Source organism: Centruroides sculpturatus, unplaced genomic scaffold (genome assembly GCF_000671375.1).
Source record: "Centruroides sculpturatus isolate CEXI.00-Female unplaced genomic scaffold, Cexi_2.0 scaffold667, whole genome shotgun sequence".
In the NCBI taxonomy this organism is placed as follows: Eukaryota; Metazoa; Arthropoda; class Arachnida; order Scorpiones; family Buthidae; genus Centruroides; species Centruroides sculpturatus.
The window spans coordinates 5,531-30,696 of NW_019385247.1; the positions used below are offsets into that span (position 1 = coordinate 5,531).

The 25,166-nt window shown below is 30.1% G+C and overlaps 1 protein-coding gene across 1 annotated transcript in view; it reads left to right on the forward strand.

Annotated features, from left to right (window-relative positions):
- Positions 1–757: 757 nt before the first annotated feature.
- LOC111636692 (methyl-CpG-binding domain protein 4-like) overlaps positions 758–25,166 on the forward strand; it is a gene marked incomplete at its 5' end in the record, with an annotated part of 38,844 nt that continues 14,435 nt past the window's right edge. Inside the window, one exon of the mRNA XM_023381988.1 lies at positions 758–1,289. Within this exon, the coding sequence (XP_023237756.1) occupies positions 758–1,289 (532 nt within the window). The remainder of the gene's footprint in view (positions 1,290–25,166) is intronic.

A 25,166-nucleotide genomic window follows, 5' to 3' on the forward strand; every position in this document is an offset into this window, starting at 1 on the left:
ATTTAGTGTAAAACATACACTTCTTTTTCAGAAACAACCTTTACAAATCTGGACTCTTTATATGAAACCATACAATTAAATCATTTTCAAGTTCAATGGAATTTCTGACTTTTGTTTTGATGGCAGTCATTAATTAGAGACTTTTCGTACAGATAACGGATTGCAAATAGTATCATAATTTCAGAAATAGAGGAATGTAAATGAGAAAGAGAGAAAATAGTAGGGAGTTGCAGCTTTAAAAAGTTTGGTAACCTTTGAACTAAATTACGAAGATCATAAAATTTGAATGCTTCTAACTAAGAGAAATAAAAGACTTAACATATTTTCAACTCTAACTTAAAGTTGAAAATATAAAAAGACTAGCGAAAATGTAGTTTATTTACTTTAGAAGTATTTAATTTACTCATATATGTTTTCAAAACCACTAACCATTGTTTACAGTCGATCCCCCTATAAGATCATTGATTTTTCCGTTTTATCTGAATTACATGTTGTACGAGTCACTTAGATTTTACAAATACGTGTGCCGGGCTGTGAACGGCTCACATATTTGTAAAATCTAAGTGACTCGTACAACATGTAATTCAGATAAAACGGAAAAATCAATGATCTTATAGGGGGATCGACTGTACCTCTGATTTTTATCATATAATATCAAAAATAAAAAGTCTACATATACTCAGTCTAAATAATTATAAGGAAGATATTTTTTATTAACAAATAAGATTTCTAAGTATAATTAAGATACTGTTCTTAATTATATGAATATATTTTTTCTAGCCCTGATGGAAAAAAATTTCGTTCCAAAATTGAATTGGCTCTCTATCTAACAAGTACTAAATCAAATTTAAAGGCAGAAGAATTTGATTTTAGTGTTCGTGGGAAAAAAAGTAATCAGTTATCTTCAAGATCTGAATCAGATGAAGCAAAGTCTGGTAAACGTAAAGCATCTTTGTCACCCCCACCATCATCTCCATCTGCAAAAAAGAAAAAAGATAGTCCTAGTGGAGATTCTAAATCCAAAGGGACCACAGGAAGAAAAAAATTATTAGTAAAATTGCCATTTCCATCACCAAAAAAGCGTATTCTTTCTGATTATGCCCATCAGAGTCAGTCAGAACCAGAAGGAACAGAAGTGGAAAAATCACCTGCAGGAAAATCTCCAAAATCCCAAGATCGTAATCAATCTAAGAACTCTAAATCTTCCAAGAAGACTAAAAAAGCAGCAAAGAAAAGTAAAAAAAGTGGTTCTCGTGAGAAAAGTAAACACAAGAAAAAAGTGAAAGGAGGTAAATAATCAAAGCTGTCTTTTAAATAATGTTTTCAGTATTCTTTTTATAAAATTTTTATGAACAAATTATTTTTTTAATCAAATACATTCAATCTTTATAGAATATTTTTATTTAAGGTTTAAGGTTGATCTTGTTAAGATTTTTTTTTTCAACACACATTTTTGTAAGTCGATAGAATGTATCATTTTAAAATTTTTCCTTTATTAATTTTTTTTCAAACACTGAGAAATCTTATAAGTATGGAAAAGTTTTCTTATTCAAGTTTCTTTAAAATTTCTTTTTTGTTAATTAAATTAAGTACTTATTATTTATATATTAAAATATAATGCATGATTTATAATAGATTTTTTTCAATTGCTTAAAAAGTATTTCAGGTTTGATTTCTCATAAGTCTGTTTAGCACTTTTAATTTCTAGGCTGTTATAGAATATAATATATAGGAAGAGTATGGTAATTGGCCAAATCTCAATTGTCCAGTTTTTTGCATTTTTTGACATTTTAACCCTCAAGGAGTCCCAAAAATGTAAAAAAAAAAAACCTTATAAAATTCTTTATATGTATGTGTATTGGCATCTATTTTGTATTATATCTCAGGACTGAATAAACCAAAAATTTTGAAACTTTGCGGAATTATTTTTATATATAAGACATTGATGCTATTAAATTTTGGTAAAGGTCATGGAGATGGAGAGGGGGTCATGCGGGGTCATGCAGTGGCGTAGTGTAGGTGTTAGCTGCCCGGGATGGAGGAAAATTTTGGTCCCCCTTATTTAGGTATCTCAATTTAAAAGACTAAATTCAGTTTCATCACAGAACAAGCAATGAAAAATTCCGTGCTACCACAGCGACCTGTTTAAAATAACTCTATTGGATATTGGAGGTGTATATGAATACGAATGAATCGTACAAGCAAAATAAAAAAAAAAGTCAACAGGTTGCGCAAGATATGCTCGGATGAAATTAATAGTTCACCTGGACGGTGAGTCGATTCCCGCACTGTCCGGATGATAGCACTATCGTAGGTGCGACGCAAATATAGATTAGAATGGTTCAAATTTTTACAAGATATTATTATTATTTTTTGTGAAATTTTGCCTCCCTCTAAAAAGTGCTGCCCGGGGTGAGCCGCCCCACTACGCTATGCCACTCGGGTCATGTCATATCTTGAGTGGAGTCAGATTTAATGAAAAGTTTACTCATTATTGCATTTACAGTTTTTTTAAAACTTATCTCTACTTTCAATATATTAAGCCTTTAGTCTTTTTTATGATGATAATATAAAAGATATTTTTTAATAAAATCTCAGAGCAGACAGCACCATATACAAAGTTAACTTTGAGTTAGTGTGTTAATCCTTTTTAAACTTGATTTTCATTATTTAAAAAATATCCATGCTGTTATTGAGTATGTCCACTGTTTTGATTCAAAAATAATTTTCTTAATATTCTAGTTTTGGCTGTCATAAATCAGAAAGTTATAAATTAGGGGGTGACTAATAATTTTTCTATAATTCTGGATTTTAAGTTTACATTCAGAGCCAGATTTGCAATTTTGAGGCCCTTTAGGCTTTGGGGCTGCTAAAGTAATAATCATCTCTGAAATTGATTTTATATGACTTATTCACATCAGGTATTTTAAGATAGAATTTATAAAAATCCTTATCTGATTTAAAAGTTGATCCTAAATTATCGAGTTGAGAGACAGTCAGTGAGGCTTTATGAAATGTGAAAACAAATATTTTTTATATTTTTTTATTATAAAATTCAATATGGTATAAAAATTACAATTTGTTTTACAAAAATTTTTTCTACATTTTTCTTCGGCACATTCATTGATTAATAAATCAAAATCAATGGATTTGATTTTATTGACATTGCTGGATAATAAAGTGAAATTGTTTAAAGTATTCTGATTGACCTTAGAATATTTTTGGTTAATTTTACTTTTGAAAAATTTCTTTCACCAGAACAGTTGGTAATCATCAAGCATAAATAAATTCTTAAAACTGTTTCAGTGTATGGAAATTTTCCATAGTCTTTTTTCTTATCATCTTATACAAGAACAAATGAGTCACAGGGGATTCTCAATCTTGATAATTAATTTTGATGAAACTATGAAGTTGCAAAACTTTGCTATATAATGAATCATCAATATCTCCTTGGTATTGCTTGACAATATTTTGTACACTTCAATTCTTCATTAAGAATGTCAATGTTGATTAAAAATCCAAAATTCTGATTAATTTCCTTATAAGACCCAGCTCGTTGTTCCAAATTCATATTAATGTTTTTCAAAATTTTCAAAGAAACATTACTTTTAAAGTTTTCCTTGGGACTTAACACTTTCTCATTTGATTGAGGTTCTCTTGGAATTTTTTTGTTTAGTTCTTGTCTCTGTTTTGTAATAATTCTTTAGCTTCTGCTTCAATTGTGTCAAACTGATCATTCAAACTCATTAGTAAGTCTCCAAGAGATGAATACAAAGAAGAACACGTGTCTAGCCGTGATTTTTGAATCTTACAAGGATTAATTCTTTATAATATTATGTTTCAAAAAACAGTTTTCAATGCAAACTCAAACTCTTCCATTTTAGACAGTAAATTTTGTGCATCAAAACAGTACTGCTTAAAGCATCCAATAAACTTCCATAATTACAATATATCTTGATTGAGTCTAATTGAGTACTCCATCTAGTCTTTGATGATGATTTTACTGATTGGTTGGATTTTTTTTCAATTACACTCCATTTTTTGATGGATGATGATAAAAATTTGAAAATTTGTTGAGCTATTTATTATTATTAATGTTGTATAGAATCAATCAACTATTTTGATTGATTCTATACAACATTGTCACCAGAAATACCAACCAGATTCTGTGAGGTCCAGTACATGGTAAAAAACTCGCCTTACTGTTCTTTTCCAAAATTTTTGTTTGCATACCTTTATATTTTCCTGCCATATTCACTGCATTATCATATGACTGAGATCTACAATCAGCAAAATTCAAACCAGCTTTACTTTCAAAAAAATTTACAGTCGTTTCCACTAAATTGGCTCCAGTGTGATCCTCAATTTCAATGAGGTTCAGAAATCATTCCATTGGTTCAAAACTCAATTCATCTACAAATCTCAAAATAATGCATAGTTGATCCTTGTGAGAAACATTTGGGTGGAATCAACTGAAATTCCAAAATATTTTGAACTTTTTACATCTGTAATAATTGATTGTAAAACTTTTTTTTTTTTTTTTTTCCATCGAAGCAATTAGTTCTTCACATACTACTGTTTTTGATAGATAGAAGTTCTTCCCGAACCAGCTTGACCATAATTTTTAATATGTTCAGATAAAAATGGATCAAATTTTGCTATCAGTTCTAAAAAGATAAAGTTTCCATTTAAATGTCCAATAAAGTTTCCATTGACCTCCATCATAACCCATTACATAACCCCAAATGTTTCATTTGAGTCCTTAAATGCCAGGTTTCTCTCAACCAAAGTAAAGGGCCTTTCAAATTGAGTGCCTTTTTTAAAAAATTAATAAAAGACATAATTTGCATTGATTTTTAAAAACTTTTTATTGGTAATTGAAGTATCAGTTATGACATTTATATACGAAAAATAATATCTGACAAATCACCTCTTGCTGCTTCGCAGTGGTTCATTCTTTTGTTAAAATTTTCTATGACATTTTGACATAATTGAGGCTCTATTTTTACCAATGACACGAATAATTTCATCCTTCAGTTCAGGAATCAATTGTGGTTTGTTCTTATAGGCCTGGCTTTTAAATTAACATAACCCCAAAGAAAATAGTCCAATGGTGTTAGATCACATGATCTTAGTGGCCAATTAACATCACCATTTCTTGCAATAATTCTTCCAGGAAATTTTTGATGGTCCAATGGCTGTAGTTCCTGTGTTATTTGAACCTTATATGCATTTAAAGCTAAATCCTTTCATAAAATATGCCATGTTGTTGATTGACTGAGTCTAACTTGTGAACATAGACTAATGGACATTTCACAAACCAAACCAAATCAATATTCTCTTGTGAATGACCACTACAACTGTATTTTTCTCTTTATTGATCTTCCACTGAACTGGTCTCTTGAAATTTTTTAATAATTTGACCAATAGTTCTTTCAGATGGACAATAATGTAAACCATAAAATTCATGTAATTTTCTAAAAACATTTTTCACAGAACGCCGATTTTCATAAAATAATTCAACAACTTGAACACGTTGTTGTATCGTGTACGAAGCCATTTTTATAAATGTCATACATCACACTTTTTAACTGTCAAAATACCTGGATGAATTCACTGCGCCATCGATATTTTATTTATTTTTAAAAAAAGTGCTCAATTTGAAATACCCTTTACAAATCACCACTACTACTTGTTCTAGTACCTTTTGCCAATAGTTTTGTTCTTTCTGTATTTCATCTTCTAACTGATCAGATAATGTATTATTGCTTCTACATACCAAATAAAACATCAAAGCCCCTCTATGCTCTGATGAATTTTCATGGCTTTTCAATAAAGAAACAGTATTCTTCCAATTTTTATGTCCCTTTGTGGCAAAGGAGAAATTTGAAATTTTGAATATTTTACATACAAAGCAAAAAACACTACCTAAAATGGTGAATAAATCAGCCATTAGTGAGGTTGTAGCTGAAGTTTTCACAATGAAAATGTTGGCCGCAACCTCTCAACTTCACGGGTGTATATCTTGACATTGACTCTTTTACTAGTCTTAATAATGCTCTTGAAAAATACTGATCATAATCCTTGTTTAAGAAGATTGAAAATTATTGTCCAAGTGCTGACAAACTGTTGGATCTTGGACAATAATTTTTAATGAAACATCTTCATTAGATAAATCACCCACAGTCCAATATTATTACCTCTATTAAGTGGTAAGTCAATTTCAAATAAGTGTTAATTTTTCTCTAGAATGTAAAGAAACAATTTCAAAAAACATTAAAAAATTTCAAATTATATGTTTAAAATTGGATGTCTTAATGGATTTTCAAATTTGCTGCGTCGTCTTTTAGATCTCTATATTGTCCTAGTAACAGAGACCTTATGGACATAATTTTTTGTGATTTAAAATAAATTATTTTCAGTAATATTTTTCGAAAAATACATATCAGTAAATCAGATTTCCTGCCTGGGCATCACACTAAAGATACTCAGTCACACATATTCAATAAGATCAATTTAAAAATTTTTTTAAAAGAAATGACACTTATTTTTTGTTATTAAAAATTTATAAAAGTTGAAAACAGATTGATAGGTTTGGGACCCTAGGATGTGGCCTAGTTGGCTTATAGATGAATCCAGCACTGCTTACTTTATATCACTTTAAAATGAATTGTTTAATTTTTTCCTAGATTTGAGAATATTTCTTTTTAATTAATGTTCTTACAAATCACATCATTCCATTTCATTGCTGATATAATAAGAAGTAAATAAACAACAACAAAAACTTGAGAAAATTATACAGTAAACTTTTTTGGGTTAACAAAAAAATTACTCTTTGCAGATTATGTATGATAAACTTTTTCATCAATGAAAAATTGCTGCTAAAGATTATAGATAGGAAATTGAAGTATTTTTTAAAACATTTTTAAATGTTTTAAAAAGAGGAACATGTGGAACTAACAACTCTGAACTTTAATTGTAGGTTATTTCACTATTCTTTAAATGCCGATGTGCTTCCAAAGTTCTGTAAATAATATACAAAATTGTCTTCTCTTCATTCCTACATACGAGAACACAAATCCAATATGTTATATTTCCTTGATTTGTGAGTTTAAAAATGAAAATTTCTTACTCTATAGAAAAAAATCTTAAAATTCAATTAATCAGTTTTATTAAGTTTTGTTAAATAACAAGTTTGAGCAGTGTTTTCCAAAATAGGCAGACCACTCTCTGAGGAGTGGTAGGATTATATAAGTAGGTGGCCTTGTATAGCTTGATTTTTGCTTATTAGTCACTGATAACTAATGCAATTATCCTGCATAATAATGTTTTTATAGTGAATAACCACAGCTCTGTACACAAGTTAGGCCTCTTTGAAGTAGGTCTGGTAGAGTACTGGGAAATTTTCCTGTACAAAGCAGAACAATGTTGTCTGCATAACCCTGGGAATACAACCAAGAATTATTAAAGGTTCTTCAGGAGACTATGCAAACAAAGGTGTAAGAATACCATGTTGAGGGCATCCTTGCACTAAGAATGTCTCAGGAAAGTTCCAAAAAGATCATCCTAATACTACAATGACATAGCATAGCATTTCTCAACCTGTGGTCTTCAATGATTGGACAGGATTGCAAGAAGACTTAAATTAGTAAAGATTAAAACTTTGTTCAATGATGATTCACTTTTAATGGTATACTTCTGGTTTAATTAATTATATTTTTATATGTATTCAAAACATGATTTTACATTTATCTATATATATATAACCCATTCAACGTGTCCGTCTGTCCCGTAACCGTTTGATAATGGACACTTGAGGCGCCCCTATCGTGTGTCATATTTAAAACATTCAAATTAAATTAACAATTTTAATTATTATTTAAATGAACAATATAAATTATTTTTATTCATTTGGCCAATAAATTATTATTTGGTCAATATAACAATATAAATAATTCGTTATATTTGTAATAGGAATTTATTATTGTCACGGAATGCCTGTAATGTTCACTAGGGGGCGAAAAACGAAAAACTGGATAGCTTTGAACCGCTACGATAAAACGATAAGGTTTGAAATAGTTACGCTAATTTTTTTTAATATAATAATAGAAACCTTTCATGGCACGACCAAAGAAATGCGCCACTGTGGAGGAACGTAAAGCTGCCGCTGCTTTAAACATGCCTCATAGGAATTTGTAATACTGCTAAAACGCCCACTAGGGGGCGTCCCGGGCTACTAGTTAAGTTATAAATGGCACAGTATGTCCCATATATCGGTAATGTGTGTGTTAAAAAATTTAGGCCTAACGTAGTTTCTCCAAAAAGATTGTTTTGCCCTTCTAAGAACTTTTTTTATACTTGGTAAGAGTTTTATGATAAAGCTCCCACTCATCAGTATGATTAGCTCAGTTAAGTAAGTTTAGAGTTGGAAAATTCTGAGCTCAACTCCCTGTTCCACCAAGAAACTAAATGATTGAATTTCTCTTAGTGTATAGTAATAGTGTAGGACTCAAGAATATGCTGTTGCACAAGTTCAGCAGACAACTCAATGTCTGGCATGGCACCAAATCAGTAAGAAAAGCAATCTAGTCTGGAAGATAGGCTGTCTTTAAAAAGTGCTTAATCACTCTTTTTTGTGTTTGGGTTTCAATTGCTATAAAAAAACACTGTGGCTTTTTTATAGCAATTGCCAATTCATTTGCCGCATATTTTTTTTTATTCACCAAAATAGAAAGTTATTTGTCAGGTTACTTTCATGCTTAGTGTGACTTTTTTTGTATCAACCAGAAATGAAAGGATGACCAATAATAAAAAAAAATTAGTTTCTATGACTAAGTTTTTCAAGCCACTTTAGTTTATAAACAGTAAAATTTTATTAGACCAAAATTGATTCATGTTCTGTGATTCTGTGATAGTTTTCTTTTTCACTGAATGACATTTTGTTTTTACTGCTCTGTTTACATTTTTGCTATTTGCCACTCCATCACCAGATGGTTAAAATTTTCACAAATTATGAATTTTGCAACAGGCAGTGTGATCCCTGAAATGCCACCCTTTTTAGGCTAGAAGCCAAAAGTGAAAATAACGTATCTATGATCAGATAGGGAAAGTTTATCAGACATGCCAATTCACCAGTCTGTTGCCTAAATCAGAGGAAGCTAAAGTGAGGTCCAAAATTTTCATACATCTGGAAGTATCATAAGTGAATTTGTTGTCTTGATTTATAATTATCAGGTATTTATCCATGAAAAAGTCCAAAAGATGATCTTTGGGATTGTTATTCTTGCATTCACAAATACTGTTGTCTGCATTCACATTATAATTGATTAGATGAAGAAAGTGATTAGTAGAAAGTCCTGCCAAAGATTTAATCTTATCAAAAGGGAAAGTTTAATAGAATCGTAAGGAAAACAGACAGATGGGGCTAAGACCTTGTTTTTACATCTACATTTCTTGTTTAGAGATCTCAATTAGGAAATGCTGAATCAACTTATTAGAAAAAAATCCAAGTATGTGAATCCTTATAAGATGAGTGGTAATAAATAGTAATACCTAAGTTGGACAAACCCCTATCCTGACCTTTGAAGACCTGGGACCCTCTATTATTATTATATGGCAGCTTAGCACTGCAGAAGCCACCTGTAGTTTTGAGATTGATTTGGATAAATCTTACAATATAATCGTGATGGGTTGGTAATAATAATCGCAGAGCCCAAACAGTCAGGAACTGGAAGTTGAAATTTAGTACATAGTTAGGGTATGCCATGAGAATGCACACTAAGAAGGGATTTTTGGAAATTCCCCCCCCCCCACGGGGGAGAGGGTTAAGGATTACTCTGAAGAACTTGGCTTCTACTGTACTATTTTAAATGCAATTTTTTTGCATTTTTGCAGGAAATTGAACATATTTTTAGACCCATCTAAAAAATTCTCTAGTTAGATCAGAAGAGGGAAACCTAATTCTTGCATCCAGTGAAAATGGGTAAGATTGGCTGTGTAACTATAAAGGTTATCTTATGTGTTTATCACACCAAGTGCCTAATCTCTTACTTAAGATAACCTTTGTAAATATAAATCAAATACTATAATATAGTAAGTAGAAGAGTTAGAAGTACAAAATAATCTAATAATCTTTGCTGGGGTTATTTTTTGTTCAAGCAATGCCAGGCTCATCTGCTAGTATTAACATAATGATTTACCCCTAGTGGGAGCACCACATGAGGTAATATTTGAGAATGTGTTATGGTGTCTCTGTGAGTCAGTAACAGTGAGCCTGCTATTAGGTCCTGAAGCTGTTGACAATGAGCCAACAACAGCAGACTTGCTACTAAGCCTCAAAGCTTCAACTACTCTAAACTAGCTACAGCAGGCCTATTACCAAGCCCGGAAGCAGCCAGCTGTCCTGTTGGAGAATCTCCAGCAAATGTCTATCTCACATTTTTAGAATCAAAAACTATGAGTTGTAATGTAGGAGAAATGTACAGTTGATGTCTGCAGAGCCCCAAATTCAGATGCAAGACTGAATGCAATCAGGTGTTGCCTAGTGCCCCAAGGGAATCCTGGCACCTGTTACACTGTCAGAGTATCTTTGAGCCATGATGCCTTTTATTAGCAGGTATCCCTCTTAGATAACTCAGCCAAAGCATTCAGATGAGTAAACCCCACCAGGACATTGCAACCCCTACTACAACAAGGTGGAAAGATGAGAGGAGATAGTCATGTAACTTTCCTCCAAACAAAAAGACTGTTTATTATTGAAAATGACATTAGACTGGAAATTAAGAAACAGTTTATTCCTTCTAATAATTTACTAATAGTGCAGTATTAGTAACTTGTATTAGATTTGTTATTTTAGAATTTTTGCTAAATGATTAAGTAAATTCACTATTTACCACACCGGAATTACTAAAAAATTTTACACACCTGAACCATTTACGGTGTGATCATGCAAAAGATCGGTAAACAAACGTTTTCCGAACCCCTTCTGGGCTCTGCTTCAGGTTCCAATCAGTTTCTATAAAGACGTTCAATATCCGTTAGAAGTAGAAATTCGTTCGATCATATCGTTTAAAGCTTGAATTTGAGTTGTAGGTTTGAATAGATTCACACAATCCAAGTCACGCATGCGCGACCAGTTTGCCCATCAGAGTTTGATGGGTGAATTAGAGCGTGTTGTGAATTAACTCCTGAAAGGCCATCGATAACAGCATCTCCTCTTTAAAATTTATGCACGTGTTGGTGGTGGAGGATATAAATATGTTCATAGCCTCTAGCCATTTGAGGTGTTCAATAGGAGGCAAATCGTGGAGGAGAATGGGCTGGGAGAAGTTCGCTACTATATCTGGATCGGTTACATACGTAGCGAGGGCCGTGGAAGTTCTTCCGTGCCGAATATCTGCTAGATGCTCTTGTATTCTGACTCGCAAAGATCGTTTAGCGGAGCCTATATAAATCAGGTTCCTATCGCATCTGTTGTCCTTCACGGGGATGCTATAGATTCCAGGGTGTCTGATGGGGTTACGAGGGTCCTTTCCATTATGTAAGAGGTTGAAGATGGTGGGACACCTCCTAAAAGCTAGACGTAGCTGATGTTTGCTGGCAAGTTTAGCATATAGAGATTTTAAGTACGGATTGTATGTAATGGCGATACGCTCTATTTCTTCAAGACGGCCGTCCTCGACTTGGTTCGATTCCTGTGCACTCTCCGAATATATACGTTGCTGATGTTGTATTAGCCTATGGATATGTTTGTGATACCCGTGTTGGGCGGCAACGCGGAGTATGTAGGCTAGTTCGGTATCCCGAGCCTGGATGTTAGATGAATGCATAAAGGCTCTTCTGATTAATGCTCTAAAGGCTGCAGTCTTGTATGAGCCCGGATCACATGACCCGGTCGGAATATATGATGATGTGAATCCAGGTTTATGATATACCGACGTATTGATTCCCAAGCTATCGGCCTTAATGCTTATATCCAGAAAGTGTACTTCTGATGGGTTAGATTGCTCTATTTCAAATAGGAAAGGGCCCTCCTAATCCCATCAGACGCCCTGGAATCTATAGCATCCCCGTGAAGGACAACAGGTGCGATAGGAACCTGATTTATATAGGCTCCACTAAACGATCTTTGCGAGTCAGAATACAAGAGCATCTAGCAGATATTCGGCACGGAAGAACTTCCACGGCCCTCGCTACGCATGTAACCGATCCGGTTATAGTAGCGAACTTCTCCCAGACCATTCTCCTCCACGATTCGCCTCCTATTGAACACCTCAAATGGCTAGAGGCTATGAACATATTTATATCCTCCACCACCAACACGTGCATAAATTTTAAAGAGGAGATGCTGTTATCGATGGCCTGGCAGGAGTTAATTCACAACACGCTCTAATTCACCCATCAAACTCTGACGGGCAAACTGGTCGCGCATGCGTGACTTGGATTGTGTGAATCTATTCGAACCTACAACTCAAATTCAAGCTTTAAACGACATGATCGAACGGATTTCTACTTCTAACTGATATTGAACGTCTTTATAGAAACTGATTGGAACCTGAAGCAGAGCCCAGAAGGGGTTCGAAAATGTTTGTTTACCGATCTTTTGCATGATCACACCGTAAATGGTTCAGGTGTGTAAAATTTTTAAATGATTAAGCTTTTACAGGCTGAAATCACTGAATTAATCATTTTTATTAAATAAATAAATAATCAAAGTTTTAATAAGATGTTAAATATGCAACTAACTGTTACCATTTTGAATTTAATTACTTTTTATTAGCAAGTCATAAAAACTGATATTCTTAAAAAAAAATACTTTTATATGGTAGACAGCTTTATTTTTATGCTCTTTCTGCATATACAATAAATTTTTTAAAATCTGGTATAATGTCTTAGCCATTGTAAATATTGGAAAGTTTAAATTTTTAAATGCTTATTATCAGCAAAGCTTATTTGAACCAAAGGGACCATTGGACAGTAGAGTTGAAAATTTCTATTATAGTACATAATGCACCATATGGTTTACTTGTAATGCTTACTGATTGCTGTTTTGATCTGTGAATGTAAGATGCTATCAATTGTAAGACAAATCTATTTCAAACTACTAAACATGGGTTAAAAAGGGCTTCTTAGAATCAAGGGAATACAGTGTGTCAACTCTTAATATTCTTTGTTGTGTTCATCAGTGGTGTGCGGTGACATTTGATGATAGGGAAGCTGTTCCAGCCCAGGACAGCTTCCCTATCATCAATTGGAAGTATTATACGATATTTTGGTGTGTAGCATCAACAAGCTAAACCTCGTGAGGTTGGTGCTCGTAAAGTGCTTTATGTGATTCAAATATTTTCACCATGGAAGCTATTCTGTATTCAATAATAAAGTGCTTCCATTGGGAATATGCATATATGAATTTATAATTGAATATATAATAGCAATTTTATTATTGTTTTTCACATGTAGTATAGAAATTTGTAATAAGGTACATAATGCAGTTATAATAAAATATCAATTTTAATTAATTCAAAGTATGTTAAAATATGAAAATAATCGCACAATATGTATTATGTGTTTATATTTAAGAAAATACAAGGGAAGCGGTGCTTCCATAGCTTCCATGGACGGCACGCCACTGGTGTTCACTATGCAAATCTTGCTAATGGCTCTACAAAAAGTTTCATGCATATTTTGGATTTTTTGTTCTCATTGTAAGGAATGGAAGAAAGAAGACACTTATATTTTTATATTGTTTATAGGACATAAGACTTTAAAGAACAACACTTAAAAACAATGGAGCAGCATACAAATGAGTTGAAGCAGTTAGTTTCCAGTGTTGTTTTAGAATTTTTTTAAACTTTTAGTTGAAGAATTTTATTTGATTTAATTGAAAAAATTTTCTATATACAGTATATATATTTCAGCTTGGAAATGATTAATGAAGAGAGATTTAAATAATTTTAAAGAAAAAATTTTAACCCCAACTTCAAATGTTCTTTAGAGGTCATTGGTGTTTTGTAAACAAAATATAATATTAGTAAATACTAGGGTTTCTCAAACGGGATCCCGGTTGTTTTTTTAACCCGGGAAATATCCCGGGAAATCCCACAAATTTCTTAAAAATTCACTTTTTTTCTTATTTTGTGTTAAGGTTGAGGAATTTTGCAAATAGAAAGCATAATTAGCTCATTCACTGTCAGAATACATTTGAATTTATTAATTTTAAACCTACCTATTAGTTTTTTTAAAATTTTTGCTAGTTATAGCATGTTACAAATGGTCAATAATCAATATATAGCTTATTTGAGGCAGGACTATAAAAATTCTTTACTTGTCGAAACCTGTAATATCTGGAATAATTGTGCTTATGCTGTCTTGAGTTTTAACCATGCCCAGTACCTTCAATAAATGCCTGACGCCAGATTGTGCAAATTGGGCAAGGATACAAACGAGTACAAAGTCTGCAAGTATGAAGTTTTTCTTCATAAACCTGATTATTAAAGCCAAATGAATTGTTGAATTATCGAGCTATAAGCTTGATGCCGCTATTAAAGCAGCCGAGGTAGACAAATCAAGAATACTAGAGAGTGAAAGAAGTACTACAATCTCGAAAACGAACTCAAAATCTTCCAGGCTACAGGTGAAAAAACACATAATATATGTCTTCTCTTAAATGCACTAAACACTATTCCAATCACATCAATTGAATTGGAAAGGGCATTCTCGGTGGCAAGACTTTTCATTACTAAAATAAGAATTAGAGTGAGTTATCGGAGTATTGACCATCTTTGCTTTTTAAAATCTTATAAAAGTTTGCAATATTTTGTAGTTATATTTTATTTAAAAAACGAAAATTACCTTCTAAATTAGAAGTTCATTTTTTTTAATTTTTAACTCAATTCAAAACATTTTTTTTGTTGTTGTTGTATGCAGTTTCCAGCAAACTTTAATTAATTTTTTTCTATTTGTGAAAATTTCTACGTTATTTAAAGGTAATTTTTATTATAGGCCTATAGACCTTACACAGCATTATTAATATGATTTTGGAGGTTACAGAACTTTAAAATTACTTTAAAAAATGGAAAATAATTATATCATTTGATTTCAAGATATTTTGTATACCTTAGAAATAATTAATTCTATCCCGGGAAACAGTTCACTTTTATTCCGGGATCCCGAGACAAGCAAAAGACCAGGAAATGAGAAACCCTAGTAAATACTAATATATAATATTACAAGCAATTATTTACTGGGCTGCAATTTTTAATCATATTTTTAATTTATTTAATTTAAAATATATCGCTACTTTGAAAGAAAACTGGCACAACTCAAAATTACTAGTTTTGAGAAAATCCCATGCAAAGATTTAACAAAGTTTAACTGAATATCACTTATTTCCCACATAACTGCTCCCTAGTGGCTGAATACACAAGTTACTTTTGTGACACTCTTCCACATAAAAATTTACTACATTTTCGTTTTGATTATGGCATAATCGAAAAATCGCACTTTTTTGAGTTATGCCAGTTTTATTCCAAAGTAGCGATATGCTCTCCACCTGAAATTAGTAGTGACTTGCCCCTGTACATCATACTTTTCCTTTAACAATATAGTCAAACCAGTCTTCTAACATCTTTCAAGAGAAAATTTTTTAATTGAAATAACATGACCTCTGGTTTGCATCAGAAGCTCATATATAGTTAATTGGGGCCTCCTGCTCCTAAGGTTTCCATATGTGGTCTTGTCTTTCGTCCATCTAACTTCATTCTTGAGATGAAGGAATTTATAGGTCTACAATTTTTCAAATTGCAGCCCAAAAATATAATAAGACTGTAATGTTCCCAGAATTTTAGTACTTTTTAAAAAAATCTTATTAACATAATACATTGGATCCCTAATATGAATATTTTTATTTGATGTTTAATATTAAATATTTTAATACAAAGTGGAAAATGATTTATTAAGGATAATTTAGACTTTACAGTTTGATTTTGTTAAAACTAATTCAGTCAAAACTTGTTTAGATTACATAAAGTATATAAGGTTTGCTCAGAAATTTATTGGGATAACATTTTTTTAAAACCCACTCTAGAATCTTGAAAGAATTGGTTATTTTTGAAAATTATTTATGCCTTCATTTCTCACAAATTAGTAAAAATAATTTTCAAATTTACCATATATCTTGGCAGATAAGATGAGCTTCAGATAAGACAAGGTATAAATTTTCGTCAAAGTTTTATAGTTTTAGCATATATCTGTTCTATAAGACGACCCCCAAACTATCAACAAATTTAATTTGGATCAGCGATCATCATCTGAATAATAATACTGTATAGCATATACGGAATTATATTCTATTTGTAATTTTTCAAATGAACAAATTTTATTTTCTTGCATCTGGCAGCACTGTCTTGCAATTATTGCAAACATTCTCACTGATTCAGCATTCAGGTAACAACTTGACTATTCACAAAAATGTTGTATGGGCTATTCTATTTTGTGCACATACTCTACTCTCTTCTAGTAAATAATTATGGTTTGTCTGTCTTTTTATAATGGTTTTAATTTATATAAATTTCAATCTAATTTTTTTTGTATCTGTCCTATCTACCCGGATTTTGGGAGTTTGTTTTTATGATTCAACTATCGTCTTATCTGCCGAGATATGCGGTATATTTTATTTCAAGTATATAAGTTTATTTAATTAAAAAAAAATATTTTAACATGATTACAGCTTTCATCTTTTAATTAATGAAACATTCTATTATAATGAAGAAAGTTGAAGTATAATATCAAATGTGCTAAAACATAGGCTAATTTTAATTATGATATATTTTTTGGCTATATATTATGCTTTGTATTTTAAAATTAAAAATTCTTGCACCAATAAATTGTTTGTTGTAAATAATTTGTTATCGGTAAACTTAAATGTTTGCCTATTATAATGAGAATAAGATTAACTTAGGTAGTGTGTAATAAGTAATTTGAGTTAGTGCAATGTTTACTTTCTATTGTATGAGTACATGGAATAGTTTGATTATCTGAATTTTCTCTAGACATTTCATATCATTCAGCAATGTTGATTGAAAAAGTCATAGCTAACACATTAATCACCTGTATTACAGGTGATTTATGAACAAGTTAGGAACCTGATGTTTTGTTGTAAGTCAAAAATTAACCTAGAAAGTACATTTTTATACAGAATAACTACTTAGTGTTTGTGTTAAATCCTTTAGTGTACTTAATAGAATACATTATGCTTGTTTACCTGCTTGCTTCTGCTTAGTAGCAGCTGTTTCAAAAGTGGTTTTTTTCTTCTAATACTTAGTTTTATAATGTCCAGATTAGTTTCCATGGTAATAAAGTGACACTTCTTGCATTTATCTCCACTGTTGGATTTACTATTATGTTTTCAATGCATTTTTGAAGCACTAGTAAAATTTTATAAAAATTGCAAACAATAGTAAAAATGCCTTTACTTAGTTACTGACTTCAATACCACCTAATGAGTGACAATAGAACCTCAAAATTCATGTAAAAACAAGTAAAATGGCAAGGCCATTTTTGGGACAAGACTATGTCTTGGAGACTCACTACTAAGCGGGGTCACTTCGGCACTCATGACAGGTCTTATTCTCATTCTCCAATCTTTGGTATCACTGGTTTTGAGCATGATCGTTCAAACTTTGCTGGCCATGGCTATGACCACAAGGTTGTCCATGATGCATTTTTGGTGAAATTAACCTATCCAATGTAGAAATTTCTCTCCGTTGCATGTTGCCCCGGGTTGAATTTTTGTTGATGGCTAAAGAAAATGTCCTGTTTTTGAAAAAATAATCATGGCTATTGTATTGTCCGAAATTATTATTTTTATTTTACACAAATGAAATAAATATATTAATAAGTGTAAAAAACAAAAAAAAATTATATTTCGAAAGTTAGTTTTAATATAAAATTATAACGACTAGCACTATCTAGTTTCAAAAACGTTCTGATGCTGAAATGAAATGACCTGCTCACCTTGACTGGTTGACCCGAGATGGGACCAGAGATATGTCGGGAATAACAAGGGACAGGTGAATGGGTTTTTTCAAAGATTCGTTTGTCAAAATTTGATTTTGTAATGTTCACATTTCCAACTTTCCAATGAGTGACACATATGCAAATCTCACGCACTCACCTGTTTGTAGAAATATGTTGCCATTTTGTATTTTATTTTGGCTCAGTTCTTGTTTCTGAGTACTTACAAGTCTGGTTTTTTTGTGTGCATGATTTGGGCACCAAATACTCTGGGCCAAATATCAACTCCTGACACATACTCCTTCATACCTCTAAGGTGTGAAGCCGTAATTGCACCACAATTTTATAAACAAGACATAGTCTTGCCAATAAAAATGACACTATGCAATAGAAATAAGCCCATATTAATTATTTATTACTGGCCAAGGACTGACTTAAACACTACTCCACAAGTGGTAAGATAACTTCAGAATCAACACAAAGTTTGGATGTACAGTACAATCAAATTGTTCATAAGTTGAACATTCCTAAATAGAGGAGGATCTGTATAATTAAAAAAAAGTATAGGCATATCTAGAATTAAGAGAGCCTATTTCTAGTATTTACAGTATATATTGCTAATAAAATAGACACTTCCTGTTTAGTGGAAATGTTGTTAGTTCAGCATATGAGATTCATTTTTTTATATTTCAGAATATATAAAATGTAGACTACTATCATAATTAACAAAAATTGACAAAGATACTGAATAATTTTCTTAACTTTATTCAAAATAATTATGCAATGAAAACAGGTTAATTTATCATCTCAACTTTATTAAATTTGTTTTAATAGAAATAAGTTATTTAATCTTGAGCTACTATTAATTACTAATATATATTCATTAGTAGAAATGTAATAATTTTTTAATTAACAGAAATAAATTTATTTGTATTTTTAGGTTGAATATATGTAGTTAAATCAGCGATCCATCTTCATTGTTTCCCACCTACAGCATTCATATTAACTTGTACAAAATTTTAATTACTTTATATAAAATCTTTTGCTAGGTCTAAGTTTTATAATTTCACAAATCCATCATTTATTATACTTTACTATAATCCATATTATGTAGAAATCCTGTTCTATATTTGCTTGATTTTGTATCTAAGTTGTAATAATGTGAAGTTTTAATGTTGTTTGGTCTACATAAATATTTGGACGAATGATGTAAAATCATTGTTATGATATTTTGAGAAAGTTTATAGATATGAATAAATCTAGATACTTTGTTTGAAAGGTCTGCATTTATTTTTGTTTGAAACTAAAAAAAGAATTTGGATTTATCATCATGAAAAAATTACATTTGGCATGATGTCTGAATTTACATTATTAATTGTGTAATATCAAACAATTATCATGTTGAAAAGACTGAATTTTTTTTTATTTTTTTGTTTATCCCAAAAGCAATTGTTTATATAATTTTATTATATAAAGTAATTGTTGCAGTATTGTCAAAATTATCATGGTGCTGATTTAATTAAGTTAATTGCAATAATTTTGTTACATAATGTAGAATATGTACTTGATTAATATGAACAATTGATAAATTTTTTGTTTTTCTTTTTAAAATCAAAGCCGTCATTGTAAGTTTCCTTTGGTATTCCCTGTAGCTGTGTGCAATTGACTCAACAGCATAGTAAATGTAATATCAAATGCAACAGTAAACTTCTTATATCAATATCTAAATAAAGTGAAGGTGATTAATTTTCAGATATTGTTTTATTAAAATTATAATTCATTACATTCACTTTATTAAACATTTACTCAGTCATACAAGTTAATCAAATGAAACTAAAGTATTTATTAATTATTATGATATGGTAATAATAATTTAATAAAAACATCAGTTATTTCTTAAGAAAAAATAACGTTCACAAGCCTGACAAAATTATTAAATATAATAATAGTTATATTGCTATATTTAAGGATGATTATTATTATTAGTCAATATTTTATTTTTGTACTAAGATAGTGTCCATTTTTGATGAAGCTTGTGTGTTAAAATTAATGATGATATGAAATTTTATATACATGTAAGACAAAATGTATGCATTTTTATCTATGCAGTGAATTCATTTATATAACATGATGTTTTGAGATTTTAATGAAATTATTTATTAGTTTGATTGTGTTACCTACGGTATTTGAAGAATTTTTATTCTTGGATTAATGTTTTTGTTTATTGTTGGATTTATCCATAATTTTTATACTTATTTTAATTTTCATTTCTATATAATTACTAGAATCAATGCATGAAAATTGCTTGAACTGTTTTATTTTAGTTTGCATTGAATATCCAAAATTCATATTCTTGGGAAATTGTTAAATATTTTGAATGTTTGCGTGATATTTTTATTTCAATCATTAACTGATATTTGTTTGTTTTTGCTACTTTTTTCTTTCTATACTTTAAATTCTTTGTTATAAGCATTTTCAGAATTCATTGCATGCATTATCAAGAATTTCTAGCTCATAATAAGTCTCTGAACATATCATTTGATAACATCCCTATCCATTCTGTCCTTACTTTTCTCCAATACGTTAATCTATTTGCTGTGTACATTAATACACTTTATATCTTGTATACTTTATAATTGCTCTGTGATAGTGCTCTTTAGCTTATTTTTATACTAAAAACAGTTAACAATAACAATATTTTAAAATTTAAAATATGATACAAAAGATCTTCATTTACAAAATGAAAATTACTTGTTAACTATAAAATTCAGCACAAAAAGTAACATTGAAATTCAAAAAATAAAGGAAATTACTAAGTTTGTTTTTTTTTATTCTCTTATATTATTCTGATAAATAAAAGAATAAACTTTAATATTAAACATCATCTACTTAATGAGTTATTTATAAGAATTTTTTATTTTCAATTTATTACAACATTTATAATAATAAATTTAGTAGTAATATTTTATTTGTTGCTTTGACTGTTATGTTCATCTTCATTAGTTACATTATTTGAAAATATTGTTATAGTTGTTATTTGTACATTTTCATATATTTCCCTTATTCTAAGATGATCTTTATTTTTTATCCATTTTTACTTGACTTCTGAAATAGTGGTGTATCTTATAATTGATAGCATCTTACATTGGAAGCATTACAAGTGCACCATGAGCTATACAGAATTATGCATCATTAATGTTTTCAGTCAAACTGCTCAATGGTCACATTAGTGAAAATGAGTTTTGCTGTTGAAAAGCACAAAGCTCAAGATGACATTGTGATAAAGTTTTAAAACAAAGCTATGTATGTAAAAAACAACATGAAATAGAGCTGTTGGAAATTTCCTGTTTGATGACTTTAAGTAATAAATTATGAAAATGATATAAATCTTAATAAAATTGATTTTGAAATCATCTCCCATAAAAAGATCTTCAGTTCAATTTGAAAATTATTTTGTAACTTAGAATTAAAGAAATACAGTATATGCAATGTACAGTGGTACCTTGAACTTCAAATACTTCAGAGTTTATAACTAAATTCAACAAAAATTTTTGAACCATACATGTAGTGAAAAATGCACTTGAAGCATAGACAACTTGGGTACAGAACAGATTGCATTTATCAGTTTCAAGTTATACTCATCTGTTTTCAGTACTTTTTTTGCCTTATTTTTGGTGTGTTTGGTTATGTGTATTAGATGTTATTCATTGATTTTTACAAATTCTTTCCACAATTTTCTTTGCTGACAGTTTTTGGGCACCCCCATACATTTTGTATTCTTTAGTTTAAACTTTTCTGAACAGAACTTTTTAAACTATGCAGAATTTTTGTAATGTTTTAAGTTTAGGAACATCTTTCCCATATATGCTACAAATTATTTTATTGTTTGTACAATGTTACATTCTTTTCAAAACTCATAAAGCATAATATGCCTGATATACTTTTCATCTGAAGAAATTACAACTTGATTTTATTGAAACATTTTGAACCTTTTACTTTACATTTTTAAGTTTCTAAAGTTTCAAAGAAGAAATTCTCATTTTAGCAATAATATGTTATAATTAAATCACACAAGCTATAAAATGTATCTACTTTAAGCAACCACAGCTATGAAAAAAAACACAAAAACATTTGGTTCAACCCAAAATAAATTATACTTATTAATCTGGCATCTGAGAAGCAAGTCTAAGAGGAAGGTTATAATATTGACAATTGAGGTGAAAAAGGAACTTAGCACAAAGCATTAAATTGGCACACATACAGTTGATCTGGTGGCTATGTTTAAAATGCCAAAATCGACCAGTTAATATAATTATTTTTAAAAATACATTACTTACATATTTTATGTATCGTTTTAATTTATTATTAGGGAATTTATCTACAGTATTATTTTTACTTTAAATTGTGTGTGTTTGCTGTTTTAAGTTTATTGAAATGGGTATTGTTTCCATTATTTTTAATGGGAGAAATTGACTGACTTCAAATGATTCAGTGTTTGAACAGCTTCCTGGAATGAATTAAATTTGAAGTATGAGATACCACTGTAGTTATAAAATTTATTATAATAACAATAGTGATTTAAAAAAAAAAATTATTATTTTTCACCATAGTCTCTACTGCTTTTTGATGCACTTAGTATGTCATTTACAAACTAATTTTCTCAGATAAGAATGTTCAGGCTTAAAGGCATGTTATGCATGAATTGTTTTCTTCAATTCTTCATTTGTGACAAATTGACATCTTATGGCACTCTTGAGTGGACTAAATAATGATAGTTGAAGATGTAAGGTTACAACTGTACAGAGGATGCTTCAAGAGCTCAAAATGAAGGGCCTTGACAGTTTCAATAGTAAGAGAAAAAATTTGTGCCATTGCAGAACAATGCTCATTTACAATACTACGTTTGACAGTAATTTTCAGCATTTCAGGTTCTAGCTTATAATGTCTTGCTGTAACAAGTTCTGTTCATTATATGAGTCTTTCTCTTGATAATGCTTCAGTATTGGATTTTAGGAATCTCATAAGATTGTGCTTAAGTTTCTTTATTGATACTTAAGTTTCAAATTTTTTTCTAACTGGTGATGTTTTTATTCTAGTCCAGTTTATTGTCTGATTGATATTACTGGGGATCCACATTTCATTATCAGTAATGATTCATTTCAAAAAGTTATTACCTTTGTTTTCATATAGACAAGACAGGTTTTCAAACATTTACATTTCTATTTCTCTATCAATTTTGTTTTTGGATTTCTTGTCAGAATTAAATAAAGACCACTTTTAGTATAAATGGTTTTGTTTATGGAGTCACAGCTAATTTTCCTAATTTAGCTCCTTTTTTTTTCCTACTCTTTTATGCATGACACTTCTTCAGCTACTTTTGAACTGTATTTATGAAGTTTTTAAATATACATTCCACTGTGACAAAATAGTATCTATGCTCCACTGAAAATGTTTGATGGATTTCAGTCCTTGTATATCTTCAGTCTGCAAAACATGGATCACAAATTGCTGATTTCCACTGTTGTAGTCAAAAAACATAGTGGACATGATTAACAAACTAACTGATCTGTCAAGTTCAAAAAAGTGACTAAGAAGTCATTAGTCATGTATGTATAGTGTGACACCACAAAAAAAATTACAACTACATTGCATGTAATTATTGACTTCTTCTCATTACTTGTAATGAATACTTCAAGGAATGTATCATACTATAATAATAGTAACATTATAAAAGTATTGCAAAAGTTGATACATTAAATGAAAATAACAGTATATTAAAATTTAAATATTAATATAGAGTATTAAAGAAAAAAATATGATGATTTTTCTACTTAAATGAAAATATTGTATTTTATAATATTATACTATTATTTTTATCAAGAAAATTACATAAATTGTCATTAATTTTATAATACTGAGGGAATTTATACTTTTACTTCATTATTTATTTATCAAGAAGTCATATTATTTATAAAATTTTATTGTTGATTTATTGGAAGCATATTAATCCCAATATACTTCAACTACATAACCTGTAGAGATCATATTTTGATACCTAACTTAGATTAGAAAATAACAAGATAATGCATAACCATAAAGAAATACCATGAATGAAATCTAATGTCATAAATTATATCAAAGAATATCCAATTATATTTAGAGAAGATTGTCTAATTGAAATTTATATATATATATATATATATATACTCTGAATATAAACAGATGATTATAAACATCAACAGGAGAAAAAATACACAGTTAAGATAAATAGTTGTCATTTCAAATATATTTTTTATTCTAATTTTAATCTGTTTGGTTAAGATGAAGTTAAAATGAAAGTATAGAATTAATTTCCATAAATATATCATTAGGCAGAGGAAAAGCATTGCAAAAACCAGACAATACTTGAAGAAAGAGAGAAAACATGACTATGGAAGAAATTGAAAGGTGAATGTAATAGTAAAAGATACAAAAGAATCAAAACTCATTCTTTCATGTTTATTTAGTTAACATGAAAAAGAGAAATATATCTGCTTATCTAAAATATACTAGGTATTTTCTGGGAGCTCTACAACATAAGTTTTCTGTTTCAGCTTGACACAAAATCACAGATGTGGTGACATGCTTCTAATGTTCTGTATAAAACAGTTTAAAACCTGCAGGTTCAGAAAACATGTCAGGAAACATTTAAATCATCCCATGTGTTGCCAGTGACCTAGAAACTCCAGCAACCTGTTAAAACATGCAAATGTGTGGATGCAGGACACATGTTTATATTTTGAAACTGATTTTTTCATGTAGTACATGTTAAATGCCCATCTTAAAAAAAGTTGTCAGAGATCAATGTAAATTGACAACAATCAGAAACTTGATTAACATTAGCACAAACAGCAGTCAGCCCATAAACTTTACTTGATGAATTTTGACCCTGAATATCTCTTCCCTTGGATCAAATTTCAAAATTTTGGCTTTGTCATAACATTGACCTTGCCAAGTTGTACATATTTGCAAAAAATTATGTTTAATGGTTATGCAGTTGCTTTAAACTTTGATCACAGATACTTTCTGACTTATGCATTGCTCCACTCAATTATGAAAAGGGTAGCATAAGACAATATTCTTTATGAAAAACTGACTGGCAATGTTTTCTTATG